Source organism: Rhamphochromis longiceps, linkage group LG5 (assembly GCF_057381845.1).
Source record: "Rhamphochromis longiceps isolate RC_006_pf linkage group LG5, R_longiceps_female_GT1.1, whole genome shotgun sequence".
NCBI classification, from domain to species: domain Eukaryota; kingdom Metazoa; phylum Chordata; class Actinopteri; order Cichliformes; family Cichlidae; genus Rhamphochromis; species Rhamphochromis longiceps.
In genome coordinates this window covers 34,922,132-34,945,751 of record NC_140561.1, presented here as the reverse complement: position 1 = coordinate 34,945,751, position 23,620 = coordinate 34,922,132, and the positions used below count along the sequence as shown (strand labels likewise).

At 39.3% G+C, this 23,620-nt stretch overlaps 2 protein-coding genes across 2 annotated transcripts in view; one reads left to right on the top strand and one right to left on the bottom strand.

Moving 5' to 3' along the window:
- The window catches only part of LOC146670440 (N-acetyltransferase 8-like), an 850,360-nt gene that overhangs the window by 460,084 nt on the left and 366,656 nt on the right, over positions 1 to 23,620 (bottom strand). The gene's annotated exons all lie outside the window — the stretch shown is intronic.
- The window catches only part of tafa3a (TAFA chemokine like family member 3a), a 114,191-nt gene that overhangs the window by 79,850 nt on the left and 10,721 nt on the right, over positions 1 to 23,620 (top strand). Inside the window, exons 3-4 of the mRNA XM_085408032.1 lie at positions 19,635 to 19,784; positions 20,595 to 20,719. Coding sequence (XP_085264158.1) covers positions 19,635 to 19,784; positions 20,595 to 20,719 — 275 coding nt within the window. The remainder of the gene's footprint in view (positions 1 to 19,634; positions 19,785 to 20,594; positions 20,720 to 23,620) is intronic.

Below are 23,620 nucleotides of genomic sequence, written 5' to 3'. Positions count from 1 at the left end.
TTTATTACAAATTATATCAGTAAGGAAGCTGACTAAATATTAACTGATAAGTGTATACTTCTTCCCACTCCCTTTCAACATGTAAATTAATCAGAATGTTTTTTGTATGTAATTGGTATCGTATTTTTTCTCTCTCTTATTTTCTTTTAAATGTACTTGTATATTGTTCACATGTTGAAATAAATTACCAATCATATATATATATATATATATATATATATATATATATATATATATATATATATATATATATATATATATATATATATATATATAGATAGATAGATAGATAGATAGATAGATAGATAGATAGATATGCACTCACCCTCATTTTTACCTCAACACAGGTTTGTTTTGGTTCCCTCCCTTATTTGTTTGCAGTCTCAACAGACCAGTTAGATGGGTTCATGAGTATGACTCCATGGGGAAAAGATTGTCTCTGCAGAGAAAACACAATAGCTGCGGTGGTTCTGTGGCTGCCCATATAAATGTGGGAAAGACATGGCAATGCTAGAAATGTATTTAGGTTTGGCATCCTGACAATTTAACAGTTTACCAATAACGTTTAACACTTTCTGGTAGGTACTATCAATGATATTACAGAGTATTGTGACAGCGTGTATGCAGATTATTACACTAATTTGTAATCTTGTTTGTCTGTTAATTGCGTGGAAGATGTCGTCCCATCCAGAACAGTTAAATCCTTCCCAAATCAAAAACCCTGGATTAACGGAGATGTTCGCGCGGCACGGAACACCGCCTTTGCCTCCGCGAACACATCGGACTACAAACACGCACATTACCAACTCCGGAAGACGATCAAAGCAGCCAAACGTGAGTACAGGGACAGGGTGGAGCAACAGTTTGACAACCCTCGGAGTATGTGGCAGGGACTAAACACGATCACAGACTTTAGAGGGAAAACCAGCACACCGCAGACCACGGCCTCTCTGTGTGAGGATCTAAACGTATTCTACGCTAGATTCGACACAGCGAACACCATGAGACCGGACAGTGTGCGCACCGCGGATGACGTCAGTGCGCACACTGTGTCTGAGGAGGATGTGCGGAAGTGCTTCAGGAAGGTGAACGCACGCAAAGCTACTGGTCCGGACGGGATTCCCGGCCGCGTCCTCAGGTCATGCGTGGCTCAGCTGGCTGGAGTGTTCACGCACATCTTCAACCTTTCCCTCTCTCTGTCTGTAGTCCCAGCCTGCTTCAAAATGGCCACCATCGTCCCTGTACCCAAATCCTCCACCATCTCCTCATTGAACGACTGGCGACCTGTAGCCCTGACCCCCATCGTAAGCAAATGCTTCGAGAAGCTGGTCAGGGACTTCATCTGCTCTGCACTACCCGACTCACTGGACCCTCTACAGTTTGCATACCGCCACAACAGGTCCACTGATGATGCCATAGCCCTGACACTACACACTGCCCTGTCACACCTGGAGAAGAGAGACACGTATGTGAGGATGCTGTTTGTAGATTACAGCTCAGCATTCAATACCATCGTTCCCTCGAAGCTGGACAGGAAACTGCAGGATCTAGGACTGAGCAGCTCCCTCTGCAGCTGGATCCTTAGCTTCCTGTCTGACAGACGCCAGGTGGTCAGACTGGGCAGCATCACCTCATCCCCCATCACACTGAACACTGGTGCTCCACAGGGGTGTGTACTGAGCCCTCTCCTGTACTCACTCTACACCTACGACTGCACAGCCACTAACAGCTCCAACATCATTGTGAAGTTTGCGGACGACACTACAGTGGTGGGTCTTATCACAAACGGTGATGAGACGGCTTACAGGGAGGAGGTCAGCGCCCTGACCCACTGGTGTCAAGACAACCATCTCACCCTCAACGTCGCAAAGACAAAGGAGTTGATAGTGGACTTCCGGAGGTGCAGAGAAGTACACACCCCCATCACCATCAACGGCGCTGCTGTGGAGAGAGTGAGCAGCTTCCGGTTCCTTGGAGTACATCTGGCTGAGGATCTTACGTGGTCAGTACACACAAACAAAACAGTGAAGAAGGCGCAGCAGCGCCTCTTCTTTCTCAGGAGACTGAAAAGATTCGGCATGAGCCCCCGCATCCTCAGGACCTTCTATCACTGTGCCATTGAGAGCATCCTCACTGGATGCATCACCACCTGGTATGGCAACAGCACCGCCTACAACTGCAAAGCTCTCCAGCGAGTAGTGCGGTGCTCTGAACGGATAATTGGAGGTGAGCTTCCCTCCCTCCAAGACATCTACAGGAAGCGGTGCCTGAGGAAAGCGGGGAGGATCATCAAGGACTCCAGTCACCCCAGCCATAAACTGTTCAGACTGCTTCCATCAGGAAGGAGGTTCTGCAGCATCCGGTCCCGAACCAGCAGACTGAGAGACAGCTTCTTCCACCAGGCCATCAGACTGCTGAACACGTCATAGACACCTCAGCTTCACTACTGGAACTTCAACATTATGCACTCCACACTGTATATAAATGCCACTTGTTTTGCACATATTCAACTCTGTATATTTTATATATTTTATTATTATTATTATTATTATTATTATTATTATTTTTATTTTATTTATTTATTTATTTATTTTTTACTATTTAATTTGTAAAAATGTGTATACACACACACACACACACACACACACACACGTAGGAAAATATTTAGTATACACATCCAGAAATGCATACACTATTATATATTGTACATATATTTATTAGTTTCAGGTTGGCCATTCTTGTATTTTGCTCGTTTGTGTTGTTGTGTTTGCACATCTCTGTTGCTTGTGGGGCTCGCACACAAGAATTTCACTCGCATCTTCCACACTGTGCCAGTGTGCCTGCACATGTGATGTGACAATAAAAGTGATTTGATTTGATTTGATTTGATTTGAATTCAGCAGACAAATGCTTGGTATGGCATTATTTGTCAGTAATGGCTGGGGAAATGTGGATAAACTGTTGGCTTGTTCACAACCTCTGTAATTGTCTCACTGAGCTGTAACAACATTCCACGGTCCCAACAATTAACCTGACGGAGAGCCAAAACAAAACAAATATAAAACACAATAATGCAACAAAACAACAAAAAAAGTGTCCAAAGCTACAAAAATGAATAAGCTATACTAAAACAGATTCATAATTATTGTCTATACTTTTACTACATTAGGGTCAATCCACATGTAGTCAATGGTTTCTGGAAAACAGTGTGTTCTCAAGACAACACTGACTGGCATAATAGCTTAGAGTAAAATTTGTCCCAGTGTTTTATTGCAGCAGAAAGGACACATACTGTGACAAAAACAGATCCGCCAGAAGTCTTCCATCTCCATTCCCTCTCTAATTACAGCTCAAATGTAAACCCATTATCCCTCGCCACATTATGAGTTATCTCTAGCTATTCTGAAACTCAAAGAAATTAGGATTTTTGGATTTTGATAGAAATCGAAGGAGAGCCTGGTGATAACGATTTGAGCTGATGAATGCAATTAGTGAAGAAGTGCTAACAGCATGGTAGTAATTGGGTCTTACAAACTAAACCCAGCAATTAAAGCAACCCCCTTTAAAGTTAGTCAATTGTATTGCTGTTAATGGCCTATGCCTGGCTAAAGCTTAGCGTTAGGAGGCACAGACCCCTTTCATATTGGCAATAGAGCAGGTCCTTATCACAAGGTTTCTGTGCGGTGTTGAAATCTTAATGCGTCGAAGAATTTTTGAAGTGATTAATTTGTTTGTGATGGTGATTCCTTGCTCCACAGACTGTGTTTTATGAGAGGTTTGATGCATACTGCTACATAACATTAACTCTGAAATGAGTTACTTACAGTTTATATTTCATAAAGAAGAATAGTCCCATTGTTAAGCTTTTAACATATTGTAATTAATGTGTGGGTAGTGTTGCTAAAATTAAATGAAAGAAAGGGAAGCACCATGCTCATAACTCTGATGGTTATTTTTTAATTTGCAATTACGCAGCTTAATGTTTTAGCCCATATTGAATCCTTCAGTTTTTATACATTGTAAAAACTGGCATAATTAGTACAACATACCACACGTATAGGGGATGGGAATTAATGAGTTCACAGGGTGTTCTGGAGGTAAACCTGTGAAATATCAGGGTAAAGGTTACATAATAATTTGGTGCAGAGGTCAGACTTCACCCAGCTGCATCATGAATTCTTTGTGATGTTCAGGCAGTTATGTTTTTTCCACTTGTGGAAAAAAAAAAATCTCTTCATCCTCCCAGTTTTTGTCAGTGAAGTAATAGCAGCACGTATACCAGAGTAAATCGCAGATTATTCACTAGTTCTCTGATATGTGTTTTCAAAGGAAATTGAAAGACCAGTTATATGAGATGACGGCTCATATACACCAATCAGCCACATATAATCTGTTGCAAACCAGGTTCAGCAGCTTCTGGTACAGAACAGTTCACTATGTTCAGGGACAGCATCCTTATAAACCCGATGATCCAATCCAAAATCGACAGTAATAAGACGGATCTGTATCTCGGGTCAAAATGCTAGACATGAAAAGCAGGATAAATGCAATTCTGACCAGGATTAGTATGAGTATTTTAAAGGAGCAACACTAGGCTATGAGATTATAACATATTAATACTTACTCTGAGTTGTGTTTTTTCAGAGTGGCTCATTCTGTAGAGTGTATCATAGCAGTTTGATAGTTTCAGAGGAGCAGACAGGAAAGCCTCGTCATGAAGGAAACTGAAGCAGACAGGTGCAACCATACTGAAAGCAGGCTGAGATGTGTCAGTGCAGAACCAATCAGACAGAGGCAGGAGAGAAAGGAAACTGAAAAACACAGTACAGACTTTCCGTTTGTTGACATTTTGAGAGAATTCAAATGATGTACTTGCATAGAGCGGCATGACGTGCACACCTATGACAGTGCATCTTAAAACTGTGTATCAAAAGCTAACACATATAACATTTCTGTAGTCTGAGCAGATAGCCTAGTAGTTTGGGGGGTTTTGCAAATTCAGTTTTAACCACATCTATCTTATCAAACACGTATTTACAACTGCACCATTTCTTTCATGTGCTGTGATTACAGACTTCAAAGAAAATTTGTCCCACTATCGAGTCTGTAGTGAACTCAAGCCAAAGAATCATAAATGAAAGTCTGCAAAACAAAATATACAGAAATCTTTTTGGTATGGTCCTAGTTAGAGGTTATATAAAGAGAAATATTTGTTGATTAATTAAGAATCTCTCCTTAGAAAGCTCGAGGTGTGAACACCAGAATTCATATAAGACAAATTGCCTGTAGTCAAGTCAGGTCAGTAATATTAAAGAGCAACAGTCAGAAGTAGCAGTCAGCAATCAGCGCCCCTTTGCTACAACCTGTTTCAAAATATGAGGGATGCCTCTTTCTAAATTGTCATGTGGTATTATTTGAAGATGTCTGACAAGATGTTGGGAAAGTTTATTATCCTTTCTAAGAGCTAATTCCTTTTACTTAATGTTACAGATTTTCAGCTCCCAGTCATAAATTTAACACATTTCCCTTAAAAACAGTCCCAAGAAACCTCTTTTCCAAGCAGTTTGATAATATAAATCGTAACAAACACTTTATGAAACTCATCATCCATTCAGCTTGGGGTAGTTTCCTCTTTTCTTTTAAAGCAGTGCTATGCTAGGTCTGGTGGTTATTCACTAGAGGCTGGATACTGACTGAATAAAGTGAAATATAAGCTTCTGAAATGTAGTCTATCAATTGCTTGCCTCCATCTTCCGGCTGCGCTCCATGACTTTTCGCCTTCTGGCTCACATTTCCTCAGGAATGAAGTGCAGTGCTGAGTGTCCACATCGGACCATAAAAACAGCAACCGAGGCTGAGCATCAAGTTTATGTGAATGGACTGGAGCATAAAAAGTAATGGGTGGGACCATTGGAGTTCTTCTGAAATGGCTTTTTTAAAAGGTTTGTCGACATATTTTTCAGCAAGATGGTCTATTAAAAAGAGGAACATTTATATTGAGCTGTCAGTGGGTGGACGGGTCAGATGCTCCTTTAATAGTGTCCTCAGGCGGCCCGCAATTCAACAGGGGATCAGTGCCGGTGGCTGCCTCACCACTAACGAGATAATATTGTTTTCTAGGACAAGGTTTGATTTAGAGCAACTGGTTAAATATACCTCTCAGTTAGCAGCATTGTTAATGTAATTACATGACAGTTTGATTTAGAGCAGAATAATCTCTGCTCCTCAGCTATGAATAACTGGAAACAAACCATTAGTCTTATTTTCAGACTGAGCTTGTTGCTCCACTTTTACCACAGGCTCCTATGTCTAATGAAGATGGATCTTTCTGCAGTAGAAATGATTGTGGTTCAGCCATTGTTATAGAAATGTAGGATTTAACTGAGGTTACTCATCTCCTTTTTTCCCCCTGATCCTGTGTTTCATGATGCTGCACCAGTCACTCAGCTCTGAAAGGCATCAGTGGAATCTGCTCAACATGAAAAACATGGGAATCCAGTTGGAAAGCAGAGATGGCAACCATTTAGAGCAGACATGACATCCACTTGACAGATAACCACCATGTGTGCATGTCAGATGAGAGACCACAGATAGTAAAGGATCCCTGGCTTCTCTCTCGTCTGCCTCTGTGGAGTCCAAGAGACGTTTTTCGTGGACAGCCACTAATAATGCTTCTAGAAAAATCCAGGAATATTTATAATGTAATTATTGTAATGTTAAACATCATTGCTTTATAGGCATGAGTTAGGTTTTGAGATTGGGGATATAAACATTCTCCATTCAGATACATCCAAGAGTTTTGCTCTTCTTTGAGTGTGGCAGCTCAGAGGAAGATATAAAACACAACATTTTCTATGGATTTATTTTGATATAAGAAATTAAATTCTGCCAAGAAGATCAGGTTTTCACAATTACACTTATCTACTTTTGGCTTCACAGCTTCAAAGTGATCTAAACTCTATTGATATCTCCTTTGGTAGAAAATGATGTTCCCAGTGAATGCAGTTTGTGCTTTAAGAAAAATATCCAGACTTTAAAACAGAAGATTCAAAAGTACAAGGTGGGGTTTTAATTTAAAAAAAGAAAGTATTTAAGTATTAGACAGGAGTAATCACAGAGGCCCCACTTCATTTATAGTAGTAGGATGAGGAAAGCATCTGGAAAGTGTTCTCTATAACAGCGGTTCACAACACACGAGAAAAGACCCGAGGTAATGATAAAAACAGTAACCCCCCCCCAATAAAAGCCAATAAAAACCATGAAAACCATAAATTTCACACCAGAGCCTCAACTCTTGTAGCCCAGTACCAGTCCATGGACCGAGGGTTGGGGGCCGCTGCCCTGTGATACTCAGTCAAGTTCAAGTAAAGATTTGATTTTAGATCAATTTTGAAGCATAAGAATAATGATAAGAAGAATGAAGAATGAGGTGGAAGCCACGTATTTCTTCAATATTTAATAAACTGATTGTATGCGTTTATGCACAAAGTAAACTAAACATTAGCCGAAAATGTGTTTGGCTTTGCTCTGATGCTTTCGAACATCTATGTGTGCATGCCAAGCAATAGAAAAAAGATAAAAACTAAAAGGAGACACACTCATCAAAGCATTGTCACACAGAGATGCACAGGCATATACTCACTAAGTCAAAGTAAAAGATGCACACTCTTTTGGATGTGTCCTATGCTTTGTACACCTTTTGACTGTTCAGTTCTTTATTTGCTAAGCACTACATATGTTTGCAAATTCAGTGTGTAGATTTAAAAATAAAAATATTATACCACACATATAAAGTCACTCATCTTGCAAGAAAAAACCTTTCTGTATTGTGATATCTCTGGTTTCTGTTCATTCTTAGTAGCACACAAAACAATTCAGTAGGTAGCCTAGACCTGAATGAGAACACAAAACGTCTTTTAAGTTGAATCATAATTGTGACATCAGGTTATTTTGAAAGATTATTTTTCCCTTTTCAAAGACCAAGACAGCATAAAGACATTTAGCTGTTTCTGCTCATCAGACCAGACATGTGCAAATCTTTCCTAAACCTTGAACAGTTTATTAGTCATTACAAATCTATTAGTCATATTACAAATCTCCATCAGTCACTACAAAGCAAAGAGCATGAAAGCAAAAAAGCTTTTATGGTAATTAAACCAGTCAGAGCTATAACAAAATGCCAAATCCTAAAACACGTGAATTTAAAATTGTGCATGTTAAAATATTTTCTTAGGAAATAAAACCAAAAGTCCTAACTAAATGTTATGGAAGCAAATAGAGCTGACCAGAATGCACATAATTTAACTTTATTTTATAGGTTTCTAGATCTGAATGTGCAGAGTGGCACACAGTGGTGTTATCCATAAATGCCAGACTGCTTTGATTGAAGTACCTGCAGTAGGTGACACAAGACAAACAAGCTTTGTATTCGATCATGAACTCTTAAGATTAAAAAAGGAACATACATGTAGCATTATATTTTAAATGTGCCAGAAAATCATGAAAGTAAGAATAAGAATTTAATGGGTCTCTGGTGGTGTTTCTGAATATCCCTTATTACATTTGCAGTAGCTATACAGAGAATAAGAGAAGGCTTTGACGCCATGTATAAGTCTGTTTCTGTCTCACTGCTGCTGCCACTGCTGTCCCTGGATTTAATAACTTCAGTAGCCTTTCACTTATAAGGCTGTATGATTCCTTGAGGGACTTCAATTGATCAGTCAGTGGTGGGCTCTTACACTGTGGCAGCTAGATGAATGGTACTGACATCGACTTCATCTAAACCACTAAAGCATACACTCTGGGAATGTGAGAGCCCACTCATCTGTTTCTATATTCTTTCTCTCTAACGATTGTCCTCAGTGAGTAGAAGATTAAATATAAAGGAAAATTCAGCTTTTTTTTTTAAATGTTTTTTTTTTTACACAACAAAACTGTGCTTGGAGAATAAAGACAGATGAACAAGCAATACTAGCTTCTCTTTTACTAGTGTTTCTCCCTTTTCATCTAATCTCAAAAGCACCATGTTGCAGATGATTATGATTAGCTTGGTTTTTGGTTTGATTACTCTCACAAATGCTGAATATCAACCTGCAAGTGCTTTCCTTAAGAAGAAAGTGATCTTTTTTGATGTTCTTTTCATATTTCTTTTTATGTTGTCAAAACATTTGGTTCCTCATTGTGTTCTTTTAATAAGAGACTAATAGAAATTGTCCAGACGTCTATCCGAACAACAAAAACAAAAAAATTGAAATCATCTCATACTATAAAATGTGCCTGTTATTATAGCTTATTTAGTTTGTAATATCAGCTCACATTGGACCTTGCTGGATCTCCTATGCTGTGGAGTTTGCTTCTCTAGTGCTGTTCATTTTAAACCTGCAGTAATGATTTTTTTCACCACCTCAGTACAGAAAACCGCAAAAAAACAGCGACAAAGACCAAAATATCGCATCTTTGTATGGTGAACATGTTAGCAAACTGTAGCTTCTTAATACAGCTATATAACATAGACTAACATTCATTATCACATATTGTACGTCTCTCTGTTGTTCTTTTATATATTTTTTTAATTAACACTTGTCTAGTGGGTAGTAGTTGAAAGTTTGCCACACTCAAAATAAAGATCCTGTTATTTACCCTGTTTTTAGCTTTGTTTTTGTCTCTCCCAGTTGGGAAATATCTCATTCTCCAACAGACAGACATGTTGCAAATTAATGCATGATCACTACAGCGGCAGCTCTTATGGGAACATCTTTTGGGTTCACTTGTCCTTGGAGAAGGAAGGGTCACTGCAGTACAATGTATAATGAAACATTTCTCGTCTAATTGGAGTGGGCTCTTTCAGGATGACAATTCCCCCATCAATATTGCATGAGGGGGTCACTGAATGATTTCATGAGTATGAAAATTATGTGAATTATATGATACGAACTGACAAGAGGGCTCTTCACCTTCTCAAAAAACAAATGAGGGAAATAATGCTGATGAGAGCGATAAAAATGAACCAACAAAAGAACATAGTGTTCCCCATCAAAAACACAAGATAAAACAATACTTAGCAGCAGAGACTTTGCTGTTAAATGTCATCTTGACCAATGTTTGTCCCAAAAATATGAGAATAGCATCCACACTGATAAAAAGTAGAATTTCCAGTTAAATTAAACTGATTCTGCCTCTCTCTCAGAGGTGAGTGCGTCTCTGCATCGTGCTGGGCCTGATCGTCAGCTCAGCAGGTTTACAGCATGGCAGAAACGAGTCAGTCTTTTCTGATATGGTAATCCAATTAAACACTGCTCTTGTGAGAGATCACTTTGTATTTCTCACCAGGCAATAGGAATGAATGTTTCATAAGTCAATACTTCAGTATGTCTCTGGTGTTTTTGATGCCACAATGACAGATTTTTTTTAATGTATCTATTTCAATTGTTTTACCAGGATCTATTTTTAATGCCCACTCACATTTCCTATTAATGAGTGTTTTGGCTGTGGGAAGCTGGTAGCTGTTGTCATTTGTAGCCTCTGTTATACCTGGAAAATATGCTGCAGTTAGTTGTGTTCAGCATGTAGAGGCTTTTGAGTTGGCAAAAATGGGTTACCGGCCTTTGGAACAAATAGTATGATTTGAATCATTATTAATTCATATAGTGTCTCTATTGTATGCCCCACAACCTCAGTTTTTTTTTTATGGCTGCTGCTGTTTCTGCGGTTGGGCCCTCTGGCCAGAACCTTACTCTGTTTTCAGTGTTTTGATCTGCCTCTACGTTTGCCAACTGAAAAAGGCTGACTAGCTGCACACTGCATGGGGCAAGATTGAAACAGAAAATACACACTGGATTTTTTTTGTTCCCTGTCCTTCTGTGGTGTAAGCCCACTAAAGCTTAATGTGCTTCATACCTTATTGAATAACAGAGATTATTTCTTGTCAGGTGTGGGTCTTTTCACGTCAACAAGAAGATTTGATTTGATGTTAATTCAACTTAAGAACACTAGGGTCTGTCAAGTGCACTTGTTTGAACTGTACACTTGGAGTTTAGATAAGCAGGTTCTTACTCACTCTAGATGTATAATTGTTATATTAAAGCTAAAATTATTTATTAATTATGTATTTTCTTCTAAATGATATAAGCTCCTTTAACTACCTAACTAATTTGATTTGATGGGTCATTAATAAATATCTCATTTTGTGCTATATATATATATATATATATATATATATATATATATATATATATATATATATATATATATATATATATATATCAGTGTTGTTCCTTTGATGACGCTAAATGAGCATGAATGCAGTGCAGCTAACGATGAAATAACCCATTTGGAATATTTCCCCACTTAAGGTGATGCCATTGATATTCAAGACTCTGTGGCGTTTCTTGTTTGTCAGTTCTTTGATGAACTGACCTCAGGCACCTTGATGAACACTCAGTAGATTTCATTTTGCAAACAATACTAGATGTCGCATGACCTTCACTGTTTCTTTGACTGCGTGTTGATGCATTTTATGTTTACAGATTTACATTTTTTACATTACAGGAGCTGTATGCAAAGAGATGCTGGAGGTTCAGCTCAAAAACTCTCAGTAATGGTGACTACAAAAGAAACAATATATATTTTTTAAATGCTAACTATCATAAGATATTTTTCAAATGCTTGAAATATGTTCCTTCTATTTTTGTTTATATTTGTCTCATACCTAATAATACAGGATACAGAGTTGTTACATGACATTTGTCAGTTTCATGAGAGTTATGTTTTATATGTATTTTTTATTTGTTATTGAAAGTAGAGAGAAGGAGTGTGACAGGAAATAAAAGCCTAAGCTGGTATCAAAATAGAAATTTGTTACTGGCTCAAGGTGTGTTATATTGTAAGTGTCATGAGCTGGTTGTGTGGCAGGCAGAGAGAGGACCCAAAATGCAGGACTTGGCAAACAGGCTTAACTTAAGACAGAGCTTTATTTGCTGGCAACTGGCTGATTGAACAATATACTGTAACAAACAGAGCTAAGCTGGAGTAAACTAACTGAAACCACAAACCCTGAGACTCACACACACATACACACAACATGAGAAGATGACAACGACGTGACAAGGAACAGAGGAAAACTAAGGAGCTAAATACACAGGATATCCAGAGTCTGAGCAATGGGTGGAAAACACAGCTGGACAAAATCTGACCAGTGAAATAAGGGAAGCAAAACTAAATGTAACCCATATAAAACGAGGGACTGTCCAAAGGAAACAAAGTGACAAGGACACTGAGACTCAGGCAAAGACACGTGAGCTTGACATTAAGACAGGGATAACAGATATAGAAACACATGATGGACTGACATAAAAAGGGGGACAGACATAAAAGCAAGCAATAGCCAAACTAAAGCAGGACTGCTGAGGGGGATGCTGATGAGGACATACAGAGAAAAGACTGGGAAACTGGACATGAAAGGAAACTAAATTAAACAAGAACCAAGAACTTAAATAACAAAAAAAAAGAAGCTCCCTTAAAGTGAAGATCAGAATTTCAGTATTCTGCACAAATGAACAACAAACTCAAAAAACCTGGGTCAAAGCCCCAGAACCATGACAGTTTAAGTTTTAAATCTTATGATCTTTAATTAGAAAAGAAACACCAACAATCACTCGGAAACAGTCGGGAGGAAACCCATTGCAGCATGACTAAGGGATGGTTCAGCATCACTTGATCCGTCCCTAACTAGAAGCTTTTTCACAAAGGAAGGTTTTAAGTCGAATCTGAAAAATAGTGTCTGTCTCCTGTATCCAAACTGGGAGCTGGTTCCATAGTGGAGGGGCCTGATAGCTGAAGGCATGTCCACCTATTCTGCTTTTGAAAGCTCACAAGTAAGCCTGCAGTCTGACACGAAGTACTCGGTTAGGATAATAAGGTACAGTGGAGGTCTATGGGGTGATTATTCAAGACTATGTGCGAACAGAACAATTTTACATTTAATTCTGAATTTAACAGGGAGAAATATGGTCTCTTTCTTGTCCCAGTCAGTGCTATCGCTGTAGCATATTGGATCAGCTGAAAGTTATTCAAGGTGCTTTTAGAGCTTTTAACAGCACTTTTGGAAATATGCTTACAAAAATTCTACAACAAATAGAAACACCCTATTCCAGGATGTCATTCATAGTATTACCTCAGTTTAAGTTTTTGAACTTGTAAGAGATGATTCGATGCATTATGTGCCTCAGTTTTGCCTCTTCAAGAAGTATTTCTCCTTTTTGCAGTCTGTGAGGTCTTCCAGACGCCATTACCACGTTCCTCTTTTTCATGTATTCTCTGTCGTGCTTCTATTACTGTATGTTGTGCTTGACTGACCAGGTGATCCTGATATAGCAAGTCATGCAGCTGACAGCAGGAACAGCGTGTTGTCCTGGACGCCTCCACACCGGCATGTTAGATCAATTGTTTGATTGCTGTAGAAGCTGACAGTAACCTGTTGCTTTCTCCTAACCCTTGCGATCAGTTCTTTGGTAAGAACAACAGGAGAGCACTAGTGATTGCCAACAAGTTTTTTTTAGTAGAGAAATGAATGTATAGCTCTGTTCCATAAGGTTCAGTTTGCAACAGCGTTTCTCAAGGGCTTTCTAAGCTATGACCTGATTTATTTTGGGTTGCAGGACAAATTGCAGTCTGCTTTTAATGTATATATGTGGCCTAAAAAGTGTATTTTTGCAGAAATCAGCAACACTCCAAATATAACTTTAATGTCAGATTGACCTTAGGACTAGTCAGTGGCCTTTTTTAAAGAATTACTATTACCTCAAATGTGTGCATGTCATCATGTATGACTTTAGGTGAGTGTGACTGAGTTCTTGAATTAAACAGATAATGTTCTTATGTTCTATTTAGCTTTTTCAGAACACAAAAAACTTGCTTGTAAAACGAAAATGTGAGAATGAAGCATGACTCATGAGGACATTTTATAAATAAAAACAGCGGCTGTGGTTCTCTTTTTCCTGCCTGCCTTTTGTGATTGTGTTGGCACTAAATAAATGAATAAAAATAAGTCAGAGCTAGTGGGCAACGTGATGGGGAAAATAAGAAAATTAAAAGAAGAGTGCATCTGTCATCTCTTTCCTTTTTGCACCATGGGATTCACACTTTGCAAAGTCTCTTATTGTAAACTGAAATGGGCTCATAAAAAATGACGAGTTTACTCATGAAGAGTACTACGAACTTCATAGTACAATAAGTGTACAGTAGGTCAGTTTGAGTTTTTCAGCCTTTAAATAAATCTTTTTTGTGACTCTATTATTAATATGAAAATTATTTCAATTATCATCAGTGTCTAAACTATCCACAATTTGGGATTACAAGGAAGACACTAAAGGAAATGTTCATTCCGACTGAGTTTGTCAATTGTGTTACTTACAGTCCAAATAATAGTTTTGTAAGATGACATTATTAAAGTAAAGGCTATGTCAGCTTAATACCATTAACTGATGAGATACATTCAGTCACCCGGCTTTCATCTGAAATAAACATCACTTAAAACACTGAATGATCTTTACCGTCTAAATGAGGCCACAGAGCTAGGTTTTCTCCTTCCCACCATATTTACCAATACAATATAGCGTAGCTGATGCTAACTCGCACTGACATAAGGGATTTTAGTCATCAGACTATACAATGTGTTCATAAAAATAAACAAATTCAGCTGACAAATAACCAAATAATCATCATTATCTCAAGAGTGACTATACATCGGTTTAAGTTTCATGTTTTATGACCCATTGCTAATCCTAATGATGTTGCTGGAACACAACCTAGCAAGCTAGAAAAGCTTTATATTTGTTGTACTAATAATTCACAATTATTTAAATGTCATATGTAATTGTTCAGCAATTGCAGTAAATTGTTTCCTCCATACTTTTGTGCAGGTTCTGGTTGAATTTTGGCATTAATCAATCAGGTTTCGATGAATATCATTGCAGAGGAGATTAGAGTGGTATTGACTGGCTGAAGGGTTGGGCCTTGTGCCAGCTCTCATTAGTGGTCTCTGTCCTTTCACCTCGGTTTGTCTCTCAGTTTTCCCTGCTGCTAATGTTTGTGCCTGCTGATTTAAACCGATGGTAGTCCTAAGTGCTTTAATAGAAATGTATTGATCACAGGGCTTGCGAGCCATTTATGTGGCTACATGGATATTTTCACACAGAAAAGATAACAGGCAACCTATTTTCTGCATGTATACATTGCATTTTATGTCTTTCATTCTGCTGTTACGGTAAAAAAACAAAACAAAATGTAATCTTCATGTGAAACATTTGTGTTTCATGTAAGCAGTCTGAATTCGGCCTTACCTTGAGACCTATGTCCTATCAGTACTTGGCTATTGCAAAAAGAGTTTAGTCCATTTAGGTCAGTCAACCTAAATTTTCACCCAAAGTCTTAAAGGTTTTAACTCCAAGTTTGTCTCTAGTTTTCCAGTTTTTGAAAAACTCTTTCTCTGGTATCATTATTTCCCAGGACTCCATGCCCACTATGTAGAAGCCATAGTAATCACACATTGTTGTTTCTTACTCAGCTGACCCCTATGGCCTGCTCTCTGACCGCTCACCCCTTCCACACTGCATGGGGTTTTTAGAACGAGCCTCACAGTCAGCGACCTTGGTCAGCAGCTCCAGTTTTAATCAGTGGTTGTCTTCAGATGGGGTGTCCAAACTAGCCGCTTTCTGTTTCCTTAACGAGTCTACAGTCCCATTCTCACTTGCAGCCTATGCTGTAGCTCTCACTTGCTTTGTTTCTTTTTACATCAGGGTGATTGCCTCTTTATGAATGTGCCTGACCAGCACCTAAGGAAATTGGATACTAATTACCATTGCATGTTTAGTAATATTAATAGCTAAGCTAGCTAGGTGTCCATCCCAATTCCCACTTAGTCATATATCAATCTGGTTTTATACATAAAATTTTATATACAAATCTGCCCCTGGACTGGTTCCTTACTATCTGTTAAAATATAAAATATGTAAAAACCAAAGTCACTTTCTCTCATAATAGTTTACAAATTTTTATGTATAGAATAAACAACAAAACGACAATATTTGCTTTGTTATGCTGCCCCACTTTACAAAATAATAAGTCAGTTATAAAAGACTGGATTCTTGTAGTTGCTCTTCAAGTTGCACTGAACCTGTTTTGACCTTGATATTTATTTTATGCAATCTGCATATTGTGTTAACTCTTGTAGACTGTGACTTTTAATAATTGCTGTGATGTCTGTTGCCCTCTTGGCCAGGTCATTCAGGGAAAGAAACAAACATTTTCTTTAATCACACTGAGACTTTTACCTAGAGAAAAATGGTAGCGTGGAGATGTATACAGAAAAAAAAAACTATATAAATGAAGCACATCAGAGTTCAGACAGGGTTTGAATGTGATATCTAGCCTTATCTTTGAGTTGATGCAATTATATTGTTTTGATGTAAGCCGTTATTAATCCATTATATCCATTATATAAAAGGTGTAATGACTAATCAGTTAATGCTCTTTGTTTTCCCTCACAATAAGGTAATTTACAATGACTATCTTCCCCCATTGCCCCTCTAGGGATCACCTATTGTCCGTGTGCATCTATCTCTTAACAAAGTTTGAATATTCTGACAAAGCTATTCCAACTTTTGAAATTAACTTTGACCGGGGGCGTGCTGGTGGCTTAAAGATAATCACATCAAGGGCATGCAGCCTGACCTGTTTTTGCATCAGTAAGTTTCTGCTCACTGAAAAGCACTTAATCGTCAATTGTTGTCTTGGCTTTTGTGGGAATGTGAATAGCACCTTATTGATTGGAAGCAAAATGTTTTTAATGTTGTAGATGAGATTTCAGGATTGCTAGCTAATGGGAAGATGGAAGCTCGCTGCAATTTATTTTCAAGAAGAGGCCCAAATTGGAAAATCTTTACAGACATAATTAAGGCTTATCTGATAGTATTGTCAGAACTTTTCAGATGCTGTTTTTATTTATTTATTTATTTTACCTATGCAGCAGTGTTTGTTAGGTACCAAAACACAAACATGCACAGCATTGAGATGGGTCTATCCAGAAAAGTAATGAATATAATGTAAAGAGCAGTATTGATGTTTCATCAAAGCTAATGACAGTAAAAACAATGTCCTTGTAACTGGTATTGCATTGTATTGCCATTATTTTGCCAAATAATTTAAAACTATGTCTTTTGTTGATGTTATATTATCAGTTAGATTAGGCTTACCCTAATCGAAGGTGTTACTTTTGTCCTCTGGTTGCAACTATGGGTGAGCTGCATTGTGTATGCCGCTCAAGGATATGGTATGTGGACCAGTGGAGCTACATGGAGTTCAAAGTCAGGCTCCTCCACCTGGGGTATGACCTGGATATAAGTAGCTATGGTGTTTTGGTGTTTCAAATAAGATTTCACTATAACAGATAATTGGTACTAGTGGGACTCTCCTTATAATAATATAGGCATGAAAGCACAAAGGGAAATGTTTTTCAGTCTTCTATGGGGCAAAACTCGTGTCCTGACAAAACATTAACAACAGTCTCTCTTGCACCTTTTCTCAGCACTATGCTTTATACTATCTTTCATACTGGATGACTACTTTCTCTTGAGCTCTGCAGAACACTTGTTTTGTTGGAAAGAACTGTACAGTGGATTTCATATTACTAATCCATGTAATCCAAGTAATCCAGAATTGTTGCTTGTAACGCTTGAAAATCAAATATTTGTTCAATTATTAGAATATGCCATTTTGAACTTGAGTAAATCACTATTCAAACAATATAGCTGTCTCCATCTAGTTCAATGAATGTAACCACAATCATAGGGAAGACTGTTGACTTCACTGTTATCTGAATAACGATCATCAAAACACTCCACAGAGAGGGTAAGCCACAGAAGGTCATGGCTGGAGAAGCTGGCTGTGCGGCTGCTGTATTGAAGCATATTGATAAAAAGTTGAAAAGTGTGGTAGGAAAAGTTGCACAAACAACAGAAGCTGGTGTCAGACCATCAAGAGCCACTGCAAACAGATATCCTCAGGAAAGAGGCTGCAACTGTCAGAGCTAACGTCAACCCACTCCTGAGCCAGAGACAACATTGCTTATAATAATAATAATAATAATAATAATGGATACTTTATTGATCCCCATGGGGAAATTACTTGTTTTTCTCTGCATTTGACCCATTCACTCAGTGAAGCAGTGGGCAGCCCACTAAGCAGGCGCCCGGGGAGCAGTGTGTAGGGACGGTACCTTGCTCAGGGGTACCTCAGGGTAGCCGTTAAGTGGATTCGAACCGCCGACCTTCCGATCATGGGGCGACCACTTTACCTACTGAGCTATCCCTGGCCTATAATCCCTGGCCTATTATCTGAACTAAGTTGAAAAAGAACAGTGCCAGATGCCTTTTTGGACCAATGTTCTCTTTTTAGATTAAATATTGGATTTCATTGGAAATGTTCTGTATTGTAAATCCTTCTAACTGATCATTGGAGCTATTCTAAAAATTTAGGATACTGGATTTCTCATTTACATGAGCTATAAGCCATGAACATCAAAAGTAAAGCAAAAAGGACTTGAAATATTTTAATTTAGAGGTAACCAATAAAGAATCTATGAAATTTGAACTTTCTGAATTAAAAAAAAAAAAAAGTTTTTTTGAGCTGTACTATACTTTAATAGCTGGGTAGTTGACACCATATTACCAAAAGATGCCTGTGTACCTTGTTTTTATTCATTTTGTTAGCTTTTGGGCATCTTTAAATTTCTTTGCTCTTTTGCAAAACTGATAAAACTTACATATCTGTACAGTAATATGAGAGTACCACCCGCAACTGGTTAGTTTAGTGTACCACAAATGCTGGAAATGTGCTGCACTATTTACTATGTTCATCCATCACCATAAAAATGGGCACTTTAATTTATTTTTAGCCAAGCCCACTGCTGACTGTAATTAGTCAAAATTGTATATTTAAAATGATTCCCATCAACTGCACTGGAGTCTTCTGTATGATTAATTTCCCTAAATGATACAAGAAAGGTAAGGACAATTAGATAATCTGTATTAGAAAGTAACCTTTGCAAAGAATTACATTTTTAGTGCAACCACATGGGAATGGGGCAGAATATCAAAAACAAGTTTGGACGTTCAGAGAGGGAATAGAGGTTCAGTGGTTGAAAGTTTTGGTTCCATGCAAGACGGCCCTGAGTTTGTACCCTTCTGCTTGCAGTTATTTTCTATGGGAGCTCCAGCTTCTCCCACAATCACAACATGCGCTCCTCCTCTTGTGACCAAAGTACTGGCTAAATAGATCTCCTAACGCAATGCTCCTTTAAACGATTTAATGTGATTTTCAGTGGATCCAAAAAATATACGTCCAGATGAACAGAATCAGCTTTTGGAGATTTACTTACCTGGATGATTGAGAATGCATCAAGACATACCACGCATTATAAGAAAAAGAAAACACTCTTATATTAAAAAATACAAACACTCTATACAAACTACCCATTTAGAGTCTTGGTATTTGTAGCTTTGTTGTTGTGGTGAGAGATATTTCAGTTTGAAAAAGGCCGTCTCATATATTCTAACCACTGTGTATATTTGTGTTTCCAGTTCATGTGAAAGCAGGAACCTGTGAGGTAATTGCTGCACATCGATGCTGCAACAAGAACAAGATCGAAGAGCGATCCCAGACTGTCAAATGCTCCTGCTTCCCTGGACAGGTGGCAGGAACAACAAGAGCAGCTCCATCTTGTGTAGACGGTATGCCAAGCTTCTCATTACAGTTTTGGTGATGATTTGAGACCAAATTCTGATTAGGGTAGAAATGTGGCACGGTGTAAACCTGTCACACCTGTCACTGTGCCTCTGGTGCTTATTTCACTGATCGTTTGGCACAAGGAGTTTCTCGTGAAGCAAAAACTACAATGTTGAGATTGCTGTTGTATAACCCAAAGGCTTCATAATCTTCAAATCAATTCACTTATCAGTTCATTCGCTCAGCTGTTTGTCTGCTTTATATCAGACATGTTCAGTGGAATAGACAGAAGGCCAGGTCATTTAAAATTATGTCAAAAGTGGCCTCAGTTACAGGTGAATCGATCCCTATCTCCTCTTTTCACTGTAATATCTCTGACAAGGCTTCCATATTTTGACAGTTCTCCCTTCACTTTAGAAATGTCAGGGAAAGCTGTTTCTGCCCTATAGGCCTCCTTGAAGCAACAAAAAATCTTGACGCATAAGCTTGCTGCACGCTTTTGTTCTCCTCCTACATACAAACATTCATCCTCCACACACCTTAACACACCTGCTCACTACTCTCACTGGCTTGACATTGACCCATGCCCTGTAATTCAGGCCTGAAAACACTCTGGAGCAGGACTGACAGGTCTCCACCACCAGCTAGAGATCAAAGTGCTCTCGTTAATCACTGTGCTGTGTATAGAAGTCAAAGGCACTTGCTGTTACTTCAGTCAGAGCAGAAGAACGCTACATATTTAAACAGCATGGTGCTAATTGTTTACTCTGCTGTTTTTCTCTTTTCCTTTATTTCCACTTTTATTTTACTCCCAGCATCCATAGTTGCACAGAAGTGGTGGTGCCAGATGCATCCCTGCATGGATGGAGAAGAGTGTAAAGTGCTGCCTGATCTCAAAGGATGGAGCTGCAGTACAGGAAACAAAGTTAAGACAACTAAGGTGTGTTGAGTTCTGTGTTTGAAAGTAAAAAGTGGGTTCGCGCCTTCATTCATTAAATTGCTAAAATCAACACAATGACACAGTGATAACAAAGTCACAGCCTAGAATAAAAGCTGTAAGAAAATGTGACCCTAAAATAACGGGGAGGTGCGAGGTGAAAGAAAAGGAAGAAAACCTAAGAAAGCACTGAAAGTTTTTTTTTCATTAACTTCAGATGAATGAGATCAGAGTAGGCAGAGTAGAAGGCAGCAGGAGAGGAAGATGTGACTCACAGGGGAGAATCAGTGAAGTGCATCTTGAAGCGATCAGCTTCTGCACTGGAAGGGGGTGAGTTAAGTTCAGCAATCTATTTACTTTTAGACCTATTTTGTTGTCTAACTACAGTCAGTTTATTGTATTTTACTTAAGCTACTAATTTGGTTGCAGCATTTAGATGAGGTATTCGGCAATGCAGCAGGCTCTGGGGCAGACCAGGATGTAAAGGGAAGCTGCTGCTGAAATGTACTCTTCCATGCAATACAATTAAAGCCAAAGAATTCTGGCCTCAACCCTCAGTTTATTTTGGCACAACTGAACTCAAAAGCAATTTTATCCACAAAATACCAAGGAATGTGTAAAATGAAGATTGGTATAGCTAGCCAGAAAACAAATCTAGTTTTGTTATATTAGCAAAATAGTAGCAATAGAACTTAACGTACAATAGGCTAAAGTAGGTAGTTTGGACAATTTCTGACTGTGTTCAATCATCCAAATTCTAGATTATGTTAGAAAAATTCGGTTGGTTTATGTGAACAAACTGCCTGGCTTGAGCTGCAGGAGGCAGGACACGGGATGATCGCTCAAGTGTTGTTAAATACACCAGACAATTACATCCTCTTTTCCCACCTTGGCACAATCATTGAAACTTTGTAGGGAGCTGACAGGCTAAATGCGTTTACCGTATTTACTGTTGACTTATCATATGTAAGAGAATATGCACAAAGGGAATTGTCAGGAAAGAGATGGCTGTTTGGAGACACATCACTTTTATTAGTATTTTGAAAAACAAGTTATGGGTACATATTTGCATAACTTTTTAAGTATATGTACAAGTAGCGGTAATTACAAGTATGAAACATGTACTGTGCTTCATAAATGAGTAACAAATGTAGTACAAAACAATAACCTACAGCACACCAGAAAAATAGATTCTGCCTACCTTTTAGGCTCAGGTGCAGTGACACAGCTTTAACAAGAAGAAAAGTCAGTCATTCACCACCATCTTCCTGCGCACTAAAACCACCAAAGTCGTCTTCTCCACTGTCGGAAACGAACAGGCCCAGGATGGCTTCGTCATCCACTCTCCGCTTCTCTCCTTCGTTGTCACTTTCAAAACCAAAGAAATCCTCGTTGTCAGTGTCGGAGTCAAACACCCTCAGAAGGGCCGTGGCGGTGTCCTCCTCTCCATCATGCAGCAGTCCAGCCCTTCGAAATCCGTTGGTGATCGTGGATGTTTTCACACTTTTCCACGCTGTCAGAATCCACCGGTAGAGTTGAGCATAACTTGCTTTTCGCAAGTTTATCGCCGCTCATCATCCACGCCTCCCGCTGAACGCGTAGCGCTACTTTGAAGTTTGTTTTTCGTGCTACTTTGTACGGCACTACGTTGCCTGGCGGACGGACATGTGACCAACATACCACTCTTGAACCCCGATCAGGCAATGTAGTGCCGTACAACAGCGGAACAAACAAAACAAATCGTCTTACGATACCACAAAAATCATGGACAATCCATAGAAAAGCAGCACCTGACTAAAAGCCGCAGGGTTCAAAGCTTGTGCAAAAAGTAGCGGCTTATAGCCCGACAATTACGGTAATATATGATCCAACTGCGTCAGCCATGGAGTGAAAGGTGCCAGTTTAAAACTGTTTTGGACTGAAAAGCTCAATCAGGCTTTCTGGAAAACGCTTGGTTCCAAGTAAAGAAGGCAATAAAAATGCATGGTATTGTACACTGACTGGATATTTTATAAGGTACACGTTGCTGGTATCAGTCTGGATCCTCTATTGCCTTTGTGGCATAGATTTAACAAGGTGCTGGAAACATTCCTCAGAGATTTTGGTCTATATCAGCATAACAGCATCATACGGTTGCTGCAAATTTGTCAGCTGCACATTGCTGACTGAGATCAAGATTGTGGAAGCCATTTGAGTGCAGTTACTTTCCAGAAACCAGTTAGAGATGATTTGAGGTTTGTGACAGGTATATTAATCCTCTTGGAAGCATTCGACCGTGTCCCTCGGGGTGTCCTGTGGGAGGTGTTGCGGGAATATGGGGTGTCTGGCCCATTGCTACGGGCCATTCGGTCCCTATACAACCGTTGCAAGAGCTTGGTTCGCATTGCCGGCAATAAGTCGGACTCGTTCCTGGTGGGTGATGGGCTCCGCCAGGGCTGCCCTTTGTCTCCGGTTCTGTTCATAATTTTTATGGACAGGATTTCTAGGCGCAGCCAAGTGGCAGAGGGCTTTCGCTTTGGTGGCCTCAGAATCTCATCTCTGATTTTTGCAGATGATGTGGTTCTGTTGGCTTCATCGGGTGAGGGCCTCCAGCTCGCACTGGAACGGTTCGCAGCCGAGTGTGAAGCAGCGGGAATGAGGATCAGCACCTCCAAATCTGAGGCCATGGTTCTCAGCCGGAAAAGGGTGGAGTGCCCACTCCGGGTCGGGGATGAGTTCCTGCCCCAAGTGGAGGAGTTCAAGTATCTCGGGGTCTTGTTCGCGAGTGATGGGAGAAGGGAGCCGGAGATCGACAGACGGATTGGGGCTGCAGCTGCAGTAATGCGGACGCTGCACCGGTCCGTCGTGGTGAAGAGGGAGCTGAGTGTAAAAGCGAAGCTCTCAATTTACCGGTCGATCTACGTC